The following is a 21,206-nucleotide window of genomic DNA, read 5'->3' on the forward strand; positions in this document are numbered from 1 at the left end:
ACGCAACTGTGCCACCTTGGTGAGGGCTTCTGTCTCTCCTACATTTCCTGGCAGCATGTTCCTGATCCCAAGACTGGTCCACTATTCCATATGACCACACTGATTTATGCTGGCCTCAACTTCTGTGCTAGTTTCCAATGGCTTTCAATTTCTCGATCTTTCAGATATTTATCTACGTATCTCTATCTAATAATCCACCCTTCACCATCCTTGGAGGCAGAAAATTCCATAGATTCAACACCCTTTGATAGGAGATGTTACCTCATACCTCAGTTTTAAATAACTAGCCTCTTATTTTGTGGAGATGTCTTCTTGTCAAGATGCCCCTACTAACAAAAATATCTCAACAACAGACCATAGCAACAGATGTAGGAGCAGATTTAGGCCACTCAGCCCATCAAGTCTGCTCCACCATTCCGATCATGGCTGAAAATTCTTCCTCTCAACCCCATTCGCCTGTCCCCTTCCGCCAATCTTTGACACACTTACTGATCAAGAACCTATCAACCTCCACTTTAAATCTACCCAATGACTTGGAGTCCACAGCTGTCTTGGCAATGAACACCACTACCCTCTGGATGTAGGAACTTCTCATCTCTGTTTTAAAAGGACATCCTTTTATTCTGAGGCCCGCCCTGCCCTCTGGTCCTAGACTCTCCCACTATTGGAAACATCTCCACATGCACTCCAACCAGCCCATTCAATATTTCATAGGTTTCAATGATATGACTCCTCATCCTTCTGAATTCCAGTGAGTAATGGCCCAGAAGCATTAAATGTTCCTCGTACGTTATCATTTTCATCCCCAGAATTGCAAACCTCTTTTGGTCCCTCTCCAACGCCAGCACACCCTTCCTTTGACATGGAGCCAAAAACATTTACCGTCAAAGCCCCTTAGGAATTTAAATGTTTAAATAAGGTGACCCCTTCATTCTTCAAAACACAGAAGGCCATTCAGCCCATTGAGTCTATATTGGCTCTCCACTGGAGCAACACATTCAATCCACCACTCACCCCTTCTCTGTAGCCTTGCACAATACCCTCACATTGTATTTATCCAATTCCTTTTGAAGGCCACGATGGAACCAGTTTTTGCCATGTCTGGGGTCAGTGCAGTCCAGATCCAGTGACAGTGCATCAAAAAGTTCATCCACACTTTATTCTCTTCTCCTTTATTTCCTACCTGTGACTCCCTGTCCTTAAATTCAAACCCCCACTCTACCCCCAGTCCCACCACAGAAGCAGCCTCCCATCCATGGAAGGTATCTATGTAAGCCACAAGCTCAAGAAGGCAGCCTGCATCATAAAGTTTGCCCTTTATCCTCAACACGACCTCTTTCTGCTGCAACCTTCGGGCAGTCAGTTTGAAAACCTGCGCCTACCTCTAGATTCAACATCAGGTTTTTCTTCCCCAACGGATATCAGGCTCTTGAACCTCCTCAAGCTACCCTAACTATCAACTCCCACAGGAGCACCATTGCAGTGAACCAAGATTCACTGGTAATGAGTTGTGCAGATGGCTGGCTCCTCCCCCATCTACCCACATATAACCTAGATTCCCGCCTAAACCCTGATCCCTCCCTACAGTGAGACCCTACTTTTTGTTCTCCCTCCAGTCATGAAAGCTTTTATTTGCGCTACAACCGTACAAGCTGTATAATTAAAAGATTATACTTTTGCTTTAGCTACAACTGTGAATATTTACTTACCTAACTTTTTGTCTTATTATCTCTTTTTCTGTCTTCTGCCACATTACAGTAATGTGTTTTTGTGGTGGTACACCACTGGCCTACTGCAGGGGGCAACACCTGTACCTGCAGGAGTGTACCATCGGCCTACTACATGGCTCAAAACAACGTGGTCGATGAGCCGATACAGTGGGGCCACCTGAACTCTCTGCTGGGTAAGGTCCCTTTCACCGTAACACAAGGAGCTACCATTCTGGCTATAGCCTGGGAACATCTGACTGCTTACTATGTAGCGCCACGGAATGTGGTGCTTGCTCGACATCATTTGCTGACTAGACGCCGGGAACCCAGGGAAAATGATGCTGCCTATGCACTGGCTCTCGACTCACTGCCAAATGAATGTGATGTCGGGGCAGTCAATGTGCAACAACACCGCAATGCCTTGAAGCTGGATGCTTTAGTCAACAGGATTGACTCCAGTTACATCCGACAGACGCTGCTAGAGACGGAGCCATTAACCTACGACCGGGCAGTCACTCTAGCCAAAACACTAAGAAGTGCCATGTGGTCCAGTGAAATGCTAGAAAAGGAAACATCCAGGACTGCTGGAACCCCGATGGAAAGAAAAATGCTACTTCTGTGATAATAGCTGGCACTCCAGACAAGTGCCCGGCTCGATTTGCTACCTGCAGCTATTGTGGGAAACTCGGCCATTTCGCTAAAGCATGTAAGGCAAAAAGTGCTCCCACTGATAAGAAGAGAAGAACCAAGAAAATGCGTCCTGGAGCTGCAGGAATGGAAGACAACTGTGAAAAGGGGGAATTTTCAGACGAGCCAACTGAATTGAGGAGAGGTGATAGCTCAATTGACTCCAAAGCTTGGGGGATGTTATGGACTGGAACGGTCAACTATGAAGGGGGAGGTGAATGGTGAGAATCTTGATTGTCTAATAGACTCGGGGAGTGCTGACAGCTACATCCACGAGAGAGTTGCCAGAGCCTTAAATTTGCAGAGATATCCAGCGAACCGAAAGATATCGATGGCTTGTAGTGAACTTACAAAAACTGTACGGGACAAGTGTAAAGTTTCTTTAAATTTGCTGGAATATTGCCTGGCTGAAGTGTGGCTCTTTATTATGCCAGAGCTCTGCACCCCTGTGGTACTGGGGTTAGATATTCAATCTCAGATGAAAAGTGTAGTGTTAAATTTTGGTAGGCCACTACCTACACTTACCATCCCCTGTGCTAGTTACTGCGGTCTGTCCACATTAAAGATCAAAGCTCCCTCCTTTTTCAATTATTTATTCCCCCGAGTATCGGCCGATTGCCTCTAAGAGCCGTTCTTACAGCAAAGAGGATCAGAGTTTATCAAAGCTGAGACCCAGAGATTGCTTAAAGAGGGAGTAATTGAACCCAGTAAGTGTCTGTGGTGAGCCCAGGTGGTAGTTGTGAAAAATCACACTAAGAAACTATTGGCTATTGACTACAGCCAGACAATCAACTGTTACACTAACCTGCATGCCTACCCCCTGCCACGGATCAATTAAATAGTTAATCAGATAGCGCAATCCAAAGTGTACTCCACTATCGACCTCAAAGCAGCTTACCACCAAATCCCCATTAAAACAAAAGGAACGACCCTATACAGCCTTTGAGGCTGATGGGGGTTATACCAGTTTAAAAGGGTACCTTTTGGAGTCACTAATGGTGTGTCAGTGTTTCAGAGGGAAATGGATAAGATTATTAGGATGGATGAGTTACAGGGTACGTTTCCCTATCTGGATAATGTCACTATCTGTGGGAAAACACAGGCTGAGCACGACAACAACTTGAAGAAATTTTTAGCAACAGCTAAAGAACTCAACCTTACATTTAACGAAGGCAAATGTGTGTTCAATGCAACAGAGCTACCCATTCTGGGCTACATTGTCCGCAAGGGCAAAATCCGCCCCGACCCAGAAAAAATCCCCCCCCCTTAAGAAGTTACCACCCCCAAAATCAGCAAAAGCCCTTAAAAGGTGTATGGGATTCTTTTCCTAATACTGCAAATGGGTTCAGGACTACGCCACGAAGTCACGCCCTCTGTTTGACACTAAATCTTTTCCTCTCTCTCCAATGGCCTTGAAGGCTTGAGAAAATTAAAGCTGATATTGCCAAAGCTGCACTCTCGTCCATTGACGAGGGTGTCCCATTCCAAGTGGAAACTGATGCCTCAGATTGTGCCTTGACAGGAACCCTTAATCAAAAGGGCAGACCTGTGGCATTCTTCTCCCGCACACTACGCAGACCTGAACTTAAACATCCTGCCATTGAAAAAGAAGCCCAGGCTATTATTGAAGCTCTTCACTACTGGAGACATTTTCTAGCCGGCAGAAAATTTACTCTTGTCACTTATCAGAAATCTGTAGCCTACATGTTCAGTACTAAACACAAAAGTAAAATCAAGAACGATAAGATGGCATGCTGGCGAATAGAACTCTCAACTTATAATTATGAGATCCAGTACAGACCGGGCAGGTTAAATGATCCCTCTGACGTATTGTCACGATCTGCTGCTGGTGCTCAGCTGGAGAGGCTAAAAGAGATCCATAGCAGACTGTGCCACCCAGAAGTCACGAGATTCTTCCACTACATAAGGGCTAACAACCTTAGAAGTCGGGAAACTGACTAAAAGCTGTCCTGTTTGCACAGAATGCAAACCGCAATACTTCAAAGCTCCAGAGGCCACTCTCATCAAGGCAACCCGACCTTAGCTTAGATTTTAAAGGTCCGTTACCTTCCAACAACAAAAATGTACATTTCCTTACTGTAATTGACGAATATTCCAGGTTTCCCGTTGCGATACCCTGCTCTGACGTTTCGTCAGCATCTGTCATTAAATCACTTGACAGAATTTTCAGCATTTTTGTTTTTCCCAATTACATTCATACCAATAGAGGCTCAGCATTCATGAGCGCTGAACTGTGGCGAGCCATGCTACAAAAAGGAATTGCCACCAGCTGTACCACAAGCTACAACCCGCAGGGCAATGGGCACCTTGAAAGGGCTAATGCTACAGTCTGGAAAACTGTTAATCTTGCTTTAAAAACATATGATTACCCTGTAACCCGGTGGCAGGAGGTGCTGCCTGAGGCACTACATTCTATTCGGTCTTTATTGTGTACTGCAACAAATCAAACACCTCATGAACGTATGTTTGCCTTTCCTAGGAAATCAGGAACTGTGATGGACTGGCCAGCCTGTTTATCTGAGCCTGGAACCGTGCTGCTGAAGAGCCACACTCGGGCACGTAAAACAGACCCCGTAGTCCAACCAGTTCATCTACTGCATACTAACCCCAACTACGCTCATGTTAAATTCACAGACGGGAATACTGACACTGTACCCCTAAGAGATCTAGACTTGCCTGGTTCGCCCCTTCCTCGCACCCCTACTCAGAGTGAGCCTGAGAAGTTGGAGGGTGTCAATCACCCTCCGGGATACAAGTCTGCGCCGGCCTCCTGAAGCTCACTCAGAGTTATTGCAGCTACAGCTGGCCTGGCTCTGTGGAAGTCTTTGTGGATTAAAGCCTGTTGTACAGTCTTTACCTTGTGTGTGTCTGATTCTGGCTAACAGCGCACCACAATTTAATCCACAAAATTTTCCCACGGCTGCCATGGAAAAACTCCTGAGCACAGGGAGCCTCGAAGTCGACCCACGCCACTCGGAAGCCCAGACACGCTTCGAGATCTAGCAGCACGCGGTCGAGGCAATCATCGAGGCACACAAAGGCAGCATCCTGAACTCAGATCGGAAGAGGTTGGTCCTACTCCGGTCAAAGCTGGGTCCCCACGACTTCCAGGCAACCAAAGGCTGCTCTGCATACAAGAGCGCAATGGACACTCTCGAGAACTTGAACAAGCCCCACACGAATGCGGTCTGTGCAAGGTACCTCCTCACCACCCGAGCCCAGCAATCAAGGGAGACAGGCTGAGTCTTACCTGGGACACCTGTGAGAGTTGGCCCGACCATGTCTGGCTGAACCTGGGGTAGGTGCAGAGGAGGTCGAGAGGCTGATCCGAGACGCATTCGTCCGAGTGCTACACTCGAGGCCCGTCCAGCAGAAGCTGCTGGAAGACAATATCTACGCCCTAACCAAGACAGTGGAAGTGATCCAAACCCTGGAAGCCTTCGATTCCAGGATCCCCCAGGCTCCCTCGTGGCCCTCTCACACTGCAGCTGCAGCCCCAGACCGAGCTGGGGAGTAAAGCGTCGCTGCAGTAGGTGCCCAGCCCCCCTGTAAGTACTGTGGGTCCTGGTATGGGTCAGACCGACGATTGCGCCACAACTGCCCAGCTCGGAACCAGTATTGTTCCCAATGCGGCAAGAAAGGACACTTCACTAAAGTGTGCCTCTCAAAACCAGCCTCTCCACCTGCCCTGCGGACCCCTCCATGTGTGCGTGCCGGGTGGCACGATTGTCCCTGCTACGACTTCCCGACCGCGACGGTGCAACATCAGACCCAGCGACTGTCGCAGCATGTGCCCTGAGCACCTGGACCAGCTCTCGCCCTCGCCAGCGCAGCTCGTTGAAAACTACAGCGACGTCACGTTCGGCTCACGGCGTGACGCCACTACTGCTGGCCGCGATTATGTCACTTCCCCGGCACAATGAACACGGCTGGGGAAGGAGGCCAGCCACGCAGCAGGCCCCCACATGCCACTGCCATCTTGGGCCAAGCAGCGGCCGACACGGAGGGCCCCCCGATGACATTGAGAACAGCATGGTCAACACGGGCGGTGACCAGGCCACCCTACCGACGTTCCCCATGCCTTCGGGTGCCAACGGCTGCCACACTCTGCACCCCACGACTAACGTGAACGTGGTCAACACGGGTGATGACCAGGCTGCCCTACCGACGCTCCCCATGCCTCCGGATGCCATAAATCACTATACACAACCAGAGAGCAACGACTCCGACTCTGAGACAGTCCTGGCCACTACCACGCTGACCAGGGACATCCCTCACGACCTCGGGCACTCTATGATGGATGTGCAAGTCAATGGACAGGAAGTCGGCGACCGGACTGTCCCTCCCAGCATTGCTCACGTCCCTGGAACCGGTGCTCCTGCGTAAGCATGTATGGACACTCAAGGCCGAAGCCCTGGTCGAGCAGGTTTGCCTCCTACATGCAAACCACAACTAAGCCTACGTTAGGTTCAGCAGTGGCAGGGAGGACACCATCTCAACCAGGGACCTGGCACCAGCAGGAGCACCCACCACACCACGCCATTCTCCAGCCCAGGACGACACTGACCGGGCAATCATCCCCCTTCCCAGGCAGCTATGGGGCACGCAGGACCTCTTTGACCACCAGGGGCCCGCTTCAGCCTCCCCCCACCACCCATCCAATATGGTCACAGAAACCCCGGCAGCCGCCGGACCGTCTCAACCTGTAAATATTGTATGTGTATAGGGGGTATGAATCCTTGTTACTGCACCCCCCCCCCGGACAATTTGAAGGAAGGGAGTGAATGTGGTGGTACACCACTGGCCTACTGTAGGGGCAACACCTGTACCTGCAGGAGTGTACTGCCAGCCTACTGCAGAGGGCAACCTCTATGCCTGCAGGATTGTAAGGAGAAAGGACAACACCTGGCCAGCTGTCAATCAGTCGGCCTGAAGGGATCAAGCCCCACCGGGTCGGGTGTCAATCACCCTCGAGGATTATAAGCCTGCGCCGGCCTCCCGAAGCTCACTTAGAGTTACTGCAGCTACAGCCAGCCTGGTTCTGTGGAAGTCTTTGTGGATTAAAGCCTGTTGTACAGTCTTTACCTTGTGTGTGTCTAATTCTGGCTAACAGCACCCCACAGTTTTACATTATTGTAGTTGGTGTACATATCTGGGTGACTGCAGCAATAAGGATTTTGGTGCATCTGTACATTTGCAGTCCAGCCTTCTCCAAAGAAAACCGATCCAGCCTATCCAACCTACCTTTCTAATTGTAGTAACCCATTCCAAGCACCATTCTCCATAAAGTCCTCCGCAGCCTTCCTATAATATAAAAAACAGAATTTAATGCCATAACCCAATAGAGGTCAAGACCAATATTTTACAAAGGTTCAGCATGGGTTCTCATGCGCTTCATGTTGTTAACATAGAACAATAAAGCCCAGTGCAGGCCCTTCGGCCCTTGATGTTGTGCCAGCCCATATCTTCCTAATAAAAAATACTAAATCCTCCCTACTCCATAACTCTAGTTTTCTTTCACCCATGTGTCTGTCTAAGAGTCTCTTAAATGGCCCCAATGCCCGCATTTAAAACCAGGAATATTATATGCCTTATCAAACACCTTCTAACCTGCCCTGTCTCTTTCAATTATTTTCATCCCTGTGCTCTTTCACCCTTTTTGAGCAATAATCTTTAATCTATATCAGTGGTTTTCAAACTTTTTTCTTTCCACTCACATACCATCTTAAGTAATCCCTATTCCATAGGTGCTCTGTGATTAGAAAGGGATTACTTGTGAGTGGAAGGAAAAAAAAATTAAAAACCACTGCTCTATATTGTCTCCCTTCATCCTTCCCACCACAATACATCACACTAACCTTCTTCTGACATGGAGCTACATGTGTTACTATCTACTATCCATAGCCACACTCCTGATGCAGGCGGTGCGGTCACTGCCCTACATCTCCAGTCAGACAGGTTCAAACCTGATCTCCAGTAGAGGGCATATTGAAATGCATAATTGTATACCTTTAGAAAAAATTACATATAGCTTAAGAAATTGAATTGAAAACTTTTATAAAATTTGGAAACCATATATGGATTTTATGAATAAAATTCCATCCATTTTTTCCATCCTACCCAGCCCTCTCAATTAGAAACTATAGAAAATAATCAATGAATATTATATATGTTAATAATATTAGATATGTCGATGTAGGTGGTCTTTTTCTTCTTTCTTTCTTTTGGGAGAAAAATTTTAAAAATTTGTATCATTTTGTATGACTTCCAATAATTATTGTATTATTGAATCATTTTTTAAATTGATGCAAATGATAAATAAAATTTTCCAAAAAAAAACCTGATCTCCAGTGTTTGCACGTTCTCCCTGCAGCCACCAACTCTGGGGGCTCTGGTTTTCTCCCATGTCCCAAAGATGTGTAGCTTGGTGGGTTAATTGGCCCCTGTGAATTGTCTCCAGTGGTAGGACAGTGATGCAAAAGTGAGGAAAATAAAATGCTTGGGTTTGTGTAAAAATGTATCATTCATGGTCAGCTCAGTCTCGGGTCCCATTTCTATGCAGTGTCTCGCTCGGAATCTTTGCAATACTCTCATGGTTTGTGTCAGGTTTATAAGATTATGAGGGGCATTTATAAGGTGAACATTCAGAATCTTTTTCCCTAGGGTAAAAGCATCACACATTTGAGGTCTTGCATTTAAGGTGAGGGGCATTTAAGGTGAGGGGGAGGATGTTTAAGGAAGATGGTGGGCAACCTGGAATAACCTGCAAAGAGCAATGGTGGATGCAGATACAATAATTGCTTTTAAGAGGCTTCTAGGTAAACCCACGAATGAAAAGGGGAGGGATACTTCACAAGCACAAGTTGCAGAACTTTAGTTTGATTTGGACATCATGTTCAGGGGTGAAGGGCCTGTTCCTGTGTGTGTACATTTAGAAACTGTAGCTTGCGCCAAGTCAGACAAAAGCAATGACCCTGCCATTGGGGTGCAGGGCTGCCAGAGCTCACCAGAGTGCCGCTCCGGACACTTCTTTGAGGCCATTTATGTGAGCTCCAGAACCGGAAAAAATTAGCACTGCACCCCTGTCCGCCACTGTTCTGCAAAGAACACTGCTGCTCACCTTTCTGTCCCAACACGTGTTCCAAGTGTTTTGGTGGATATCCTAAATCTCCATGTATTAGATAAACTCACATAACAGTTAAACAAATCATCTAAAAATTCTTCCCATTAAATGGCTTGTTATTTTACACAGCCCAATCAAATTTGAATATTATCCTGGCTCTTTCCTTCCAGTAACAAGCCATTTTCTCCTCCACTCCTTTGCAAGTTTATAAACCATATAAAGATTTAACTGTTTCTTGGAGCATTAACACCAGACTATCTTATGTGGTCATTTTAGTACAAGGTTCTAAGTCTCCTTATGCTATGCTGCTCGTGTCAACCCACTCACACAACACTACTCAAAATTAGTTTCCACAAAATTTCTAACCGCAAGTCTCTAAATTACGAAAAACATCGTTCACCGTGACAAAACTAGTTTTAAAACGGAGAGCATTGTTTAAATGAGCATTTATATTCAGTCCACTGTGCATACCCGTAGATTACTGTACACGCTCATCACCAACCCTAACTTGCTTCAGCAAACATTTTCCGGCAACCAACACCCTCTCGACCTAACGTTCCTCTTCTGGTGTGGGATACTAAAACTGGGAGACTGCCAATCGATTTGTGCACCTGTGGTATTAAGAGGCAACTGATAATCTCTCATCTTTGTGTCTGAGAATGGAGCTGCCATGGGAAATTAAATCAGCAAGACCTTCTGCTCCTGAAGCAGGGTGGCATTACGTCTGGAACCCCTACACTGTATTCCTAATAGCACTCAGAAATGTTACTCTTTGGAGAGTTCATTAAACCTTGTAAGGGAGTATGCAAGAGCATTTCAGCACTCAGAAAATGCTGTGGACCAATTTTTTTTTTAAACATACAACATGGTGGAAGCTAATTCTGGCCTTTGAAACCTGTTCTGCCCCCCCCCCCCCCATTAAACTAATAAACCCACCAACGCCAACATTTTAGAAGAGTGAGAGGAAACCAGAGCACCCAGAAAATCCCACACAGGCCACGGGGAGAACCAAATTCCTTTTAGACCACAGTGGATTCGAACCCTGGTTGTTGGCGCTGCACTAGTGTTGCACTAACCACTACACTAACAGTCGATTAACAAGATTATGAAGTAGAACTTTGGCACTTGCCCTATTGGTTCAGGAGCAATGTTCCCTCGAATTTTAATTGTCAGTGTGTGGAACAGTCTTAGGTTGTACCCATTTTTTTTCCCGCGACCAAAGTTTGTGCGCACTGAAAGCTTGAAATTGTTTTAATATAATTTTGGCGCAGCCTATCTCTCATGGCCTCATAAAACTGTTCCAATACAAGTATGATTGCATTCTACAAAGTTACATTAAGATTTTATTCTATACTTTGAGCTGGTTTGCACGTACATGAACTGCCTTTGTGCACTGGTGAGGAACCCTGTGGGCGTGCGCACAGAAAGGGAGCCAGCCACCCAACTGAACCTTGGGGAACAGCGTGAGCAACACTGTAATGAATTCTGCTGGAGTAAATGTTAAAAATATTAATATTTGATGAAAAGAGGATGACTCGTCTGAGAAATGTGCTTGGAAAGGTGTTTGTTTTATTATTTCACTATGAAGCTAGCTCTGATTCTTAAAGATATAGCTAGTTAATTAGAAGATATAATTAGTAAAAGCATTTTTTTTAAATCAGTTGATCGAGGAGACTGGAATTTCCCAAGCCCACATTGTAATTATATATTTTATACTTAAATATGTGAGTGGAATATTTCATGATGTCACTTTATTAGTACCATGTCACCTTGCTGAAAGGTCTTTTATATTTGCAGTGGTGGTTTTCTGAGTGAGTTTTATTGCTCTATTTATATCACTTGCAATGCGAAGGCTCAAGCAAAGTCTCACTGCACCACCTGTCACTTTCAGTACAGAATGAACTTAACACATTGTTTGAGATCACAGCAAAACCACATTGACTGATCTCAACAAGCCACCTGACTACAACTTCACTGCAGCTAGGTTACTGTACTGAGCTATGCCAGCACTGCAGCTAGTGACAATCTGTGTGACTCTGTTCTCAGTCTAGCCCACCTGGCTTCAGCCATCTTTTTTCCATTGCTGTGTGGCTCTGTTCCCCACTCCATGGTTCATTCTTTCTGCTCATTCCAGCCTCTGCTCCTCTCTGCCTGTTCAGTCCTCACTGCCCACCTATCTTCGTGCACAATCATGGTGAACAGAAGAAGTAGTGTGACAGATTATAGATATGTTTTGGAGAGATAAATTAGGGCAGGTTTTTTTTTAGTGTAGGTTGCATACAAATACTTTAAAACAGATCTTATTTAAAATACTGGTGCTCTGCTCATGCTAGACAGGCCGGCTCTAAGAGCCTTTGCAAAAGCTTTGGACAGTCCCCAAGAGACTTCACTAATGGATTGTTGTTTACAAAAAGGCAACAGATGAAAAAACTCATCGGAGCCACAGGCTGTCTGGAGTGGAACTTGCTGTTCTAAGAGGGTCATGTGGTTTTGCAAGCAGAGAGAGTAAATCAGGCTTTTCTCTGAGTGAGAGAGAGAGAGAGAGAAAGGATTCAATTCTGCAATTTTACAGTCAGCAGCAGCTGTAAGTGGAACAGGACAAGCTGGAAAGCTTGTGGACATACCCCATTTGGAAGACAGATTGTGAGTTCTTAATTCAGCCTGGTCATAGCCCTTGTGGTTCATGCAAGAGGAGAAGATTGGCTGTCTAATGTTTCACTTGAAATAAGGGAAACAAAAAGGAACTCTGTGGTGACCCGAAAGAAAGAGGTTATCATCTGGAGAATCTGATGGGGCAAGTTTTTTCGGCAAGACACTGATGTGACTGGTTACAGAGAATCAGTTGTGGGTATCGAGTGAACAACAAATCTCTCTCTGAAAACTGACAAGAACCTTCCTGAGCGGTAACCATTTACCTTTCAAGCACAAAAGCCAGGTGAACTTCATAAATATTAAATTCTGTGCACACTAGAAGAATTGCCTGCAACCAGTAAACTTGGAGGAATGAGAAGTGAGATTGGACTGTGAATCTAAGAACTTTTCTGAACTTACATACACATTACATACATGTGTGCATAGAATTAAAAGGGGGGTAAGTTAGGTTAGTTAAGTTAATAGTAATGTTCAAGTGTGATTCTATTTTCATGTTTAAAGATAAAAGGAACTTTTGTTTAAGTAACCACGTCTTGGTGAATATCTACTGCTTCTGGGCTTTGGGATCCTATGGGCTCATAATGATAGCACCTGACTTTTCTTTATCTTCAGGAACTCAATTAATTCCATTAATTCAAGCAGTGACCCATGGACCCTTTGTCGCTATGGTTTTCTTCCTCTGGTCCTTCCTTTTTCCTAGCTCACTGGACCAAATATCTTCTTGTCCCCCAAGCCCAGCCACGTTTTTATCTAAACTTCCCTCAAGAAGTAAAACATGAAAGTCTGCAGACACCATGATTGAAGTAAAAACGCAATGATGGAGAAACTCAGCAGGTCAAACAGTGCATTTTATAGAGCAAAGATAAAGATACAGAACTAATGTTTTGGGCTTGAGCCATTCATCAAGATATGAGCAAAATATAACCAAGCACCTAAATAAAATTGTGGTGGGGAGAGGAGCAGGGGAAGGAGCACAGTCCAAAAGGCAGGAGATAATAGGTGGATAAGGGAGGGAGGGTACACCAGAAAACAGGGTACGGGGGTGAATGGAGAGGGAAAGGGGGGTAGAGAGCTGGAGGAAGGAAGACAAAGGGGATGGGAAGGGAGGGAGAATGGAGAGTAGGCCACCAGAAACTGGAGAAGTTGATATTAATGGAGAGTGCCCAGATGAAAAATTAAGTGTTTCTCCTCTAATTTATGCATGGTCTTGATTGGACAGATGTATCAGCATAGGACTGGGGTGAGGAATTGAAATAGTTGGCCACTAGGAGAACCCAAAAATTTTCCCTCATGCCTTTTGTGGACTCAATGTGTTGAATGAACTCACCAACTGCTCCCATGACCCCATTCTCTGCCCATCCAACTTCTCCTCCTACCTTAACTGTTTTCATTAATGTCTGTCAATTCTCAAGCACCCAGCTATTTTCAGAAATAATAATCTTAACTCCCTTTCATCAATTACTTTTGCTAGGCACTTGATGCCATCATCTGTCAAGTGGCTGAAACTGAACCAGACTGTTTGCAACTTTAGTGGCACCTCTGACCTCAGGTATAGTTTCCAACCTCATATTTGCCTCATTGTCGAATCCACCTATTTCCATCTTCTGAATTACCCACTTCCAGCCCTGCCTCATCTCTTCTGATGGCGAATCCCTTCTCAGCTCAGCTTCTATCCCAGGTCTTAGTCTCTATAAATAGGGTCATCTAAAACTGATTCTTGTGTCCTAACAGGTACCTTTTCGGTGAGCTTGCTGATCTACAGTGGTGTCCAGTTCAGCCAGAATAAAATTTTAAAATACTTTGGCATTGAATCTTCTCCATGTCTCACCTTTCCCTTGCTCTATAGCCTCTTCCTGGCCAAACCAGACCAAGATATCAGTACCCTTAATCTGGCTTCCTGAACATCCCTGAATTTAAGAGTTCCACCACTGGAGAGTGAGTTAGGAACTGTTAAGGCCCAAAATACTAGAGCCAAAACCCCACTCCCCTCTCAAGAACTTCTTTGAAGCCTACACCTTTGACCAAGATCCAGCATGGGACTTTAACCGGAATTAAATTCATTTCTCTCTCCAGATGCTACATTCCCTGCTGTTTCCAGCATTCTGTTTTAATTTCAAATTTCTTACATTTTCAAGCTTTGACCAAGCCTTTGGTTATCTGCTCTAATATCTCCTTGTGTAGTTCAGCAAGATTCTCCTGATTTGCTGCTGTTTAGTGCATCTTCATTAATTGCCTCCTCTTTCTTTATCTCCAAGGTCTATTACTCTTAACATTCTCCAATCATAGATCTTTTCCCAGGATCTCAAAACTGTGATTCCTACATCCTTTTACAATCAGAGATAAAACAGCAGTGATTCAACAGCAAATGAAGTAATAGTGATTTCATAATGAGAGGAGCAGGAAGGATGTGATTTAAATGCAGATTAAACAATGTGAAAAGATTTAGCAACTACAGATAGAAATGTAGACAATGGAATAGTGCAACATTAAGTGATGTAAAAGGAGTCTGAGTACTGCAAGAGTGAGCAAGTGTTGCCTCAGCAAATAATGTCACAATAAAAGATGTTACAAGTAATGTTGCAATAAATTATGTCATGACAAGAGATGCTAGTGAAAGATATCACAGTAAATGTTGTCATGACAAGAGATGTTACAGCGAATGATGTCACAGTAAATGTCATGACAAGAGATGTTGCAGTGAGTGATGTCACAGTAAATGATGTCACAAAAAAGAGTTGAAGTGAGTGATGTCACAGTAAGTGATGTCACAACAAGAGTTGTTGCAGTGAGTGATGTCACAGTAAATGATGTCATGATGAGATGTTGCAAGGAGAGATGTCACAGTAAAATAGGTCATGACAAGAGTTGTTGCAGTGAGTGATATCACAGTAAATGATGTCACAAGAAGAGATGTGGCAGTGAGTGATGTCAGAGTAAATGATGTCACAACAAGCTTTGTCGGCATAAGTGATGCAAGGAATGAATGAATGATGAGATATATCAGCAACAGTAAGGAGTAATGTCAGACCATGCAATTAAAGGTTGATGTAAGAGTGATGTAATAGCAAGGGATCTGATGTTTATGGTTTATTTACCATTTGAATTTGGATTTGCTCCAGGCCAAGACATATCAACAAAGATGAGACTGAATGTTTTAATGACTCAATACTTACGAAATTGCACTAAGATGATATGAAACATCAAGCTTCAGTGATGGATCAATGCTCCAGGTACATGTTATGTAATCTTTGTAATCAGTAACACAGACTAGACTGTCACAAATTGTAGCTTGAAAGAGATAAACAGAAGTTATTAGTGGATTTTAATTCCCATTTCCCTTCTGAATAAATTGACGCATACAGCTTCCTCCCTCAGCCCCTACCACAAATACGCTGCATGACACTGCTATGCATAAGATGGTTTTGCTTCATTTGCTGCACAAAAAAAGGTGCACGTTGACCAACAACAGATACCAACAGCCCTTGCATCTCCACTGAGTTACCGATCAACTCACACTCAGTAACCAGAGCTCACCATGCAAGTAAAGCACAAGGAGTTAAAGGATTAAAATCGTTGGAAAGTAATTAACCTGTTTGAAGAGACGTGAACTATAATGATTCACCAGTTGCTAGGCTCATATGTTAATACTGCAAAAACATCTTTCCCATAAGTACAGAATAATTCACAATTATTACTGTTCATGTCGCTCCTGATCCCATGTATAATTCTCTCATCACTCTCAACTGTGCATGTGATTTCTTTTAGTACAACAATATCAGGCCATTCTACCCATTACACCTGAGGTGGATCACTGAAAGAGAAATTCAATTAACCCCATTCATTTTCCACCTCCCTAAATAGCTAACCTCTGAAAATGCCTACACTGATCAGAAACTCAGCTGGACTATCCACAGAAATACTGTGGCTGTAGATGCTGCAAGAGCAGATCAGATCAAAGGCGAGGTGTTCCACAGCTCCAGCTCCACTCAAAAAGCTTGAGATCACCAAGAACAAAGTAGCTACTGGATTGGCACTCCAAAAATGACCTAAATATTTGTTCCCTCTCCCATCAGTGCACAAGAGCTGCCATGTGTACCATCCACTAAATACACTGAAGCTACTCACCCAGAAATCCCTGACAAAAATCCCACACCCCTGAATTCTACCTGCAAGAAGGTCGAGGGCTGCAGGACCAAGGGAAACAAACACCCCCAGCTCGAGGATCCACTCTAAGTTGCTCACCATCCTAGCTTGGAGATATAAAACCAGATCTTCATTGTTGATGGGTCTGAATCTTGGAACTCCCTCTCCAACAGCACTGTGGAAGTGCCTTCACGAGGAGTATGGCAGCAGTTCAAGAAGGTGGTTCAAGGGCATTTAAGGGATAGGTAATAAATGTGGATCCTGCTAGGGACACCCAGATGCATAAAAATGAATTAAATGAACATTTAGGAGTTAATTGAAGCTGGAATCTTGTTGAGGGATGCTGTTTTGTGAATTCGTGCATAGAACAACAGATAAAGGATAAAATAGCCTTGCAAATTCTGACTGTTTCATACAGATCGGTAGCCTCAGGGAACATTATATCCACATTGCCCAGATTGTCTGTGTTATTGTTGATTGAATGAAGAGCTTAGAATGCAGTGTAAACAAGGTTATTTTTATTATAAGAATATAAAAAGATAAGAAAAAAGGAGCAGGAGGAGGTTCTTGGCCTGTACTCATTGGAATTTAGAAGAATGGGTGGCAGGGAATCTCATTGAAACATTTCAAATGTTGAAAGGTATGGACAAGAGTAGATGTAGGAAGGATGTTTCCCATGGTGGGAGAGTCCAGGATAAGAGGACACAAGGGTGTCTGCTTAGAGCAGAGATGTGTAGGAATTTCATCAGCTAGAGGGTGGTACATCTGAGGAAATTGTTGCCATGAGCCGTTGTCAGACTGTTGGGTGTACTTATGGGAGAGGTAGACAGGTTCTTGATCAGCCAGGACAGTGGGGCTGAGTGTGAAAATGGATCAGCTCATGATTAAATGTCAAGGCAGACTCGACAAGCTGAATAGCCTATTTTTGTTCCTATGGTCTTATCTGGCCCATTGAGCCTGTTCTGCAATTCAACAAGTTCATGGCTGATTAGGGTGTGGGCTCACTTTCACTAACCTGCCTGTTTCCCTCGATCCTTAATTTCTCATTTAAAGAAAATCTATCTGTGTCTTCAATGCACTTGATGAGGCAGGCTCCGCTGCTACACTGGGCAAGGAATTCCACAGATTCACTGGGAACATCTGTTTTAAGTTTACTCCCCTGAAACTTGAGGCCATGTCCTTGTTGTAGTCTCACTTGCCAGCAGAAATCTCCCTGATTCTCGATTATTATAGTGAAGCTCTACCTTTTGTTTTGAAGAATTTGGGTGGACGTGACCTTGCTATTTTACAGAATGAGGAAACATTAATTTATTCACCAAAGAGAACAAGCAGTCAGAGTCTAAATATCAGAGTGACTCAGCTTTCATTTAACACTATCCTGTGTGTTGCCTTTCAGGCCCTATCTGCATTATCAATTTCACAGTAGTTTTTTCATTGCACACTCCCACACACACTTTTGAGATACAAGAGGTACCATGAATGCACATGACTGTCTCACAGACATCTCCTCACACCGCCCCCACCACTGATAGCAGGGCAGAATCTGAACCAACAGAACATGTCATAAGTTTGAACTTACTGCATGGTGCTTGTCCACATAGAAGAAGCAGAAGAACTGTGTGCAGTGGAAATTTCCAGAGAAGCATCATTGTGGAAATTTGCTGGGGAGGAAAAGAACCATGTTTAATATCAGGGTCACTTGTTTAGTTACTGAACTAAACATGCATGCATATGATACGACACAGAAAACGTGTTGAAACAAAGTACAAAGAGGAAGTGGAGTTTGGAAAAAGAGAGGGGACAGTTGAGGGAAGAGTATTCAGGAAGGTACTGAGGAAGCACAGGCAAGGCAGTTGGGAAAGAGGAGATGATGCGAAACTGTGCTTCCACACATTAATACAATTACAGCAATTTAAGTTCATACAGTCATACTATTATCATATCCAAGGCATACGTGTTGCAAACAAAAAACTGACATGGGCTCATGAGGCTATTGTCAGAGCAGGTGACCAATAACTTGATCCAAGAAATTGGCTTTGAAGAGCATTTTGAATGACAAAAGGGATGCAAGATTTAGGGTACAATTGCAGAGGTTAAGGCCTTGGTAGTTAAAAGTATGAATGCCCATGGGGGTATCATCTACTTTTAGAGATGCTCGAAGTGAAAGGTAAACAGAGATCTTGGAGCGCAAAAGAGACAAGGAGGATCTAGCCCAGAAGGAATTAGAAAACTATGGTGAGAAATTTAAAACTGAATCACTGCATTACTCAGGAATCCATAAAGGTTGATGGGTAATGATGGCTTTGTATTAGGGCACTACTGAAAGGGTTTTAGATCACCTGATATCCATAGAGGCTTGTGTGAAGGTAACCAGTTCAAGTGTGGTGGAGCAGTTGTGTCCAGTGGGGCCAATGTCATGTGTGGAGCAGTGAGCTGACGGAAGTGATATTACAGAGGTAGAACCTGGTGGCCCACGTTGTCCATATAACCATATACAGCATAGAACAGGCCAGTTTGGGCCTACTAGTCCATGCTGGAACAAATCCCCACCCTCCTAGTCCCACTGACCAGCACCTGGTCCATACCCCTCCAATCCTCTCCCCTCCATGTAATTATCCAGTCTTTCCTTAAACGTTGGTCCAACTTGTTGCAGGTTTGTGCCCCAAAGCTCAACCCTGAGGCCAAGCCTACATCTGTCACACAGCAAAACCATGAGGGAGTTGGTGTGCAGATCAAGGAGTCAATAACAAGGATGGAAAATAATAACTATGGTTTTCCCAACGTTGGAGAAAATACCTGCTCAGTAGAGAGCCACGAACAGGCAGAAGCTTGGGTGTGGGTTGAGAGAAGCAGTGAGGAGACTGACTGGGTGTCAGTGATCTGCACATGGAAACTAATTCACCTGATCTTGGTGTCTTCACATGAAGATGTAGGCAGCAGTCTGTAAATGAGAAACAAGGATGGGGCAAAAATCATTTGGGGTTGAAAGAAGGACAGCAGATGTTTTTGGAACCAGAACTGCAGACAAAGCTAGCTGTGTGTCTCCGACAGCTCTGGATGGACAACAATGGAAAGGAAAGGGGTCCATGAGACATAGAAGAGCTGCACCCACACATTGTGGAATGGAAATTTCATTCTAAGCTATCTCATATTCGACTTCTTTAATTATCTTGGCCAGGGTACAGGGGACAGACTGCCCTCTTCTACAACTTAACACTCCACTCCCCCCCCCCCAAAAAAAAATGAACAACTGCCTATGCCAGAGATGGCCACTCGCATGAACACGAGAGAGAAAACACACGATCGGGGGAGACGATCCTGGCTGGAATGGTTCGGCTAACATCCCAACATTACTCGTGATAGAGAAGGGGGGGGGGGGGGTGATGATAATCCCGGGCACAATCCAGTGAGGAGAGCTGCTGTCCCGCCACAAAACTTCCGCGATTATGATCCTATTTTTTCACATTCCCCACTTCGGTTCATTCACACGATCAGGCCAGAAAACGCATGGATGGACAAGTCTCCCAGGTTCCACTGACGCCAGTTCGAGTCCCGGGCACTGGCTCCCTGCCACCCACAGGACCAAAGCGGTACAGATGCCGGCGGCGGGATCAAAGGCCTATTGACAGAGAGTCGGCAGCGGCGGGCGGTCTGGAGCGTAATGTTTGTTGTGGTCAAGGCGATGGGTAGAAGCCAAGCCACATCCTCTTTGGGTTAGTCCGGCCCTTGCCCTCCCTCCCTCCATCCTTCCTCACCCCCTCCCTCACTCCCTTTCTCCATCCCTCCCTCCCCCTCTCACTCCTTCCCTCCCTTTCTCCATCCCTCTCACTTCTTCCCACACTCACTCTCTCTCTCTCCCCTCACTCACTCTCTCTTTCTCTCCCCTCACTCACTCCGTCCCTCCCTCCCCTCTCACTCCTTCCCTCCCTTTCTCCATCCCTCTCACTCCTTCCCACACTCACTCTCTCTTTCTCTCCCCTCACTCACTCACTCCGTCCCTCCCTCTCCCTCTCACTCCTTCCCTCTCTTTCTCCATCCCTCTCACTTCTTCCCACACTCACTCTCTCTCTCTCCCCTCACTCACTCTCTCTCTCTCCCCTCACTCACTCTCTCTCTCTCCCCTCACTCACTCACTCCGTCCCTCCCTCCCCCTCACTCCTTCCCTCCCTTTCTCCATCCCTCTCACTTCTTCCCACACTCACTCTCTCTCTCCCCTCACTCACTCACTCCGTCCCTCCCTCCCCTCTCACTCCTTCCCTCCCTTTCTCCATCCCTCTCACTCCTTCCCACACTCACTCTCTCTCTCCCCCCCTCACTCACTCACTCCGCTCCACTCACCCTTTTCCTCCCTCCCTATCTCCTTCATACCCCCCCCCCCCCCCACTCACCTGTTCCCTGCAGCCCCACCTCACAGCCGCCGCCCCAGCTTGCCGACAGACTGGGGGCAACGCCACAGATCACGGCGCGGTTCGCCGGAGGCAGCCGTGCTTCGCCGCTCACGGTGAATGGCCATACCATCCGGGGGACGGGACGGGACGGGACCGTCCGATCGCCGCAGGGACAGCGCTGAACTTTTCAGGTTACACGTTCCGGGCTCAAGGAAACACACACGACCTTCAGATTCAAGTGCCAAAGAGCATTGACGTCACCTTGCCGGAGATTAAGAGCAGCCAGGATGTGGTTTCGGGTGAATTTTAAAAAAATCCTCGGGTGAAGCAGGGACTTTCATCCTCGGGGCAAAGGCACCGAACGTGGGGTGTAGGAACGGCTGCGCTCGCTGCACGCTGGCTGACGAGATCTTGCCTCCTGTCAAACCCACGGAGGCGGGGTTCGAAAGCCTGGGGTCGCGGGGGCGGGGGAAGGTTTCGCGC

At 45.6% G+C, this 21,206-nt stretch overlaps 2 protein-coding genes across 21 annotated transcripts in view; one reads left to right on the forward strand and one right to left on the reverse strand.

The window, feature by feature from the left end:
- LOC138746780 (interleukin-21 receptor-like) overlaps positions 1-20,940 on the reverse strand; it is a 43,122-nt gene extending 22,182 nt beyond the window's left edge. Inside the window, exons 1-5 of one of the 3 annotated variants that reach the window (XM_069905201.1) lie at positions 20,724-20,940; positions 19,238-19,276; positions 17,915-17,996; positions 15,366-15,480; positions 7,662-7,721 (exon numbers count right to left, since the gene is read on the reverse strand). In XM_069905201.1, coding sequence (XP_069761302.1) covers positions 7,662-7,721; positions 15,366-15,480; positions 17,915-17,984 — 245 coding nt within the window. In that variant the 5' untranslated portion in view covers positions 17,985-17,996; positions 19,238-19,276; positions 20,724-20,940. Of the gene's footprint in view, positions 1-7,661; positions 7,722-14,318; positions 14,557-15,365; positions 15,481-17,914; positions 17,997-19,131; positions 19,277-20,723 lie in introns of those variants that run through there. The other 2 variants (XM_069905200.1, XM_069905202.1) reach the window with 2 other exon arrangements.
- The window catches only part of LOC138746781 (BTB/POZ domain-containing protein KCTD5-like), a 113,759-nt gene continuing 107,579 nt past the window's right edge, over positions 15,027-21,206 (forward strand). For 4 of the 18 annotated variants that reach the window (XM_069905208.1, XM_069905205.1, XM_069905203.1 and 1 more), the window contains exons 1-2: positions 15,033-15,201; positions 15,312-15,422. Coding sequence is in view for 1 of the 18 variants with exons in the window: in XM_069905221.1 (XP_069761322.1) it covers positions 15,414-15,422 (9 nt within the window). In the remaining 17 variants the exon portion in view is untranslated. The other 14 variants (XM_069905212.1, XM_069905214.1, XM_069905211.1 and 11 more) reach the window with 9 other exon arrangements.

The sequence above is a fragment of the Narcine bancroftii genome, chromosome 12 (genome assembly GCF_036971445.1).
Source record: "Narcine bancroftii isolate sNarBan1 chromosome 12, sNarBan1.hap1, whole genome shotgun sequence".
Classification (NCBI taxonomy): domain Eukaryota; kingdom Metazoa; phylum Chordata; class Chondrichthyes; order Torpediniformes; family Narcinidae; genus Narcine; species Narcine bancroftii.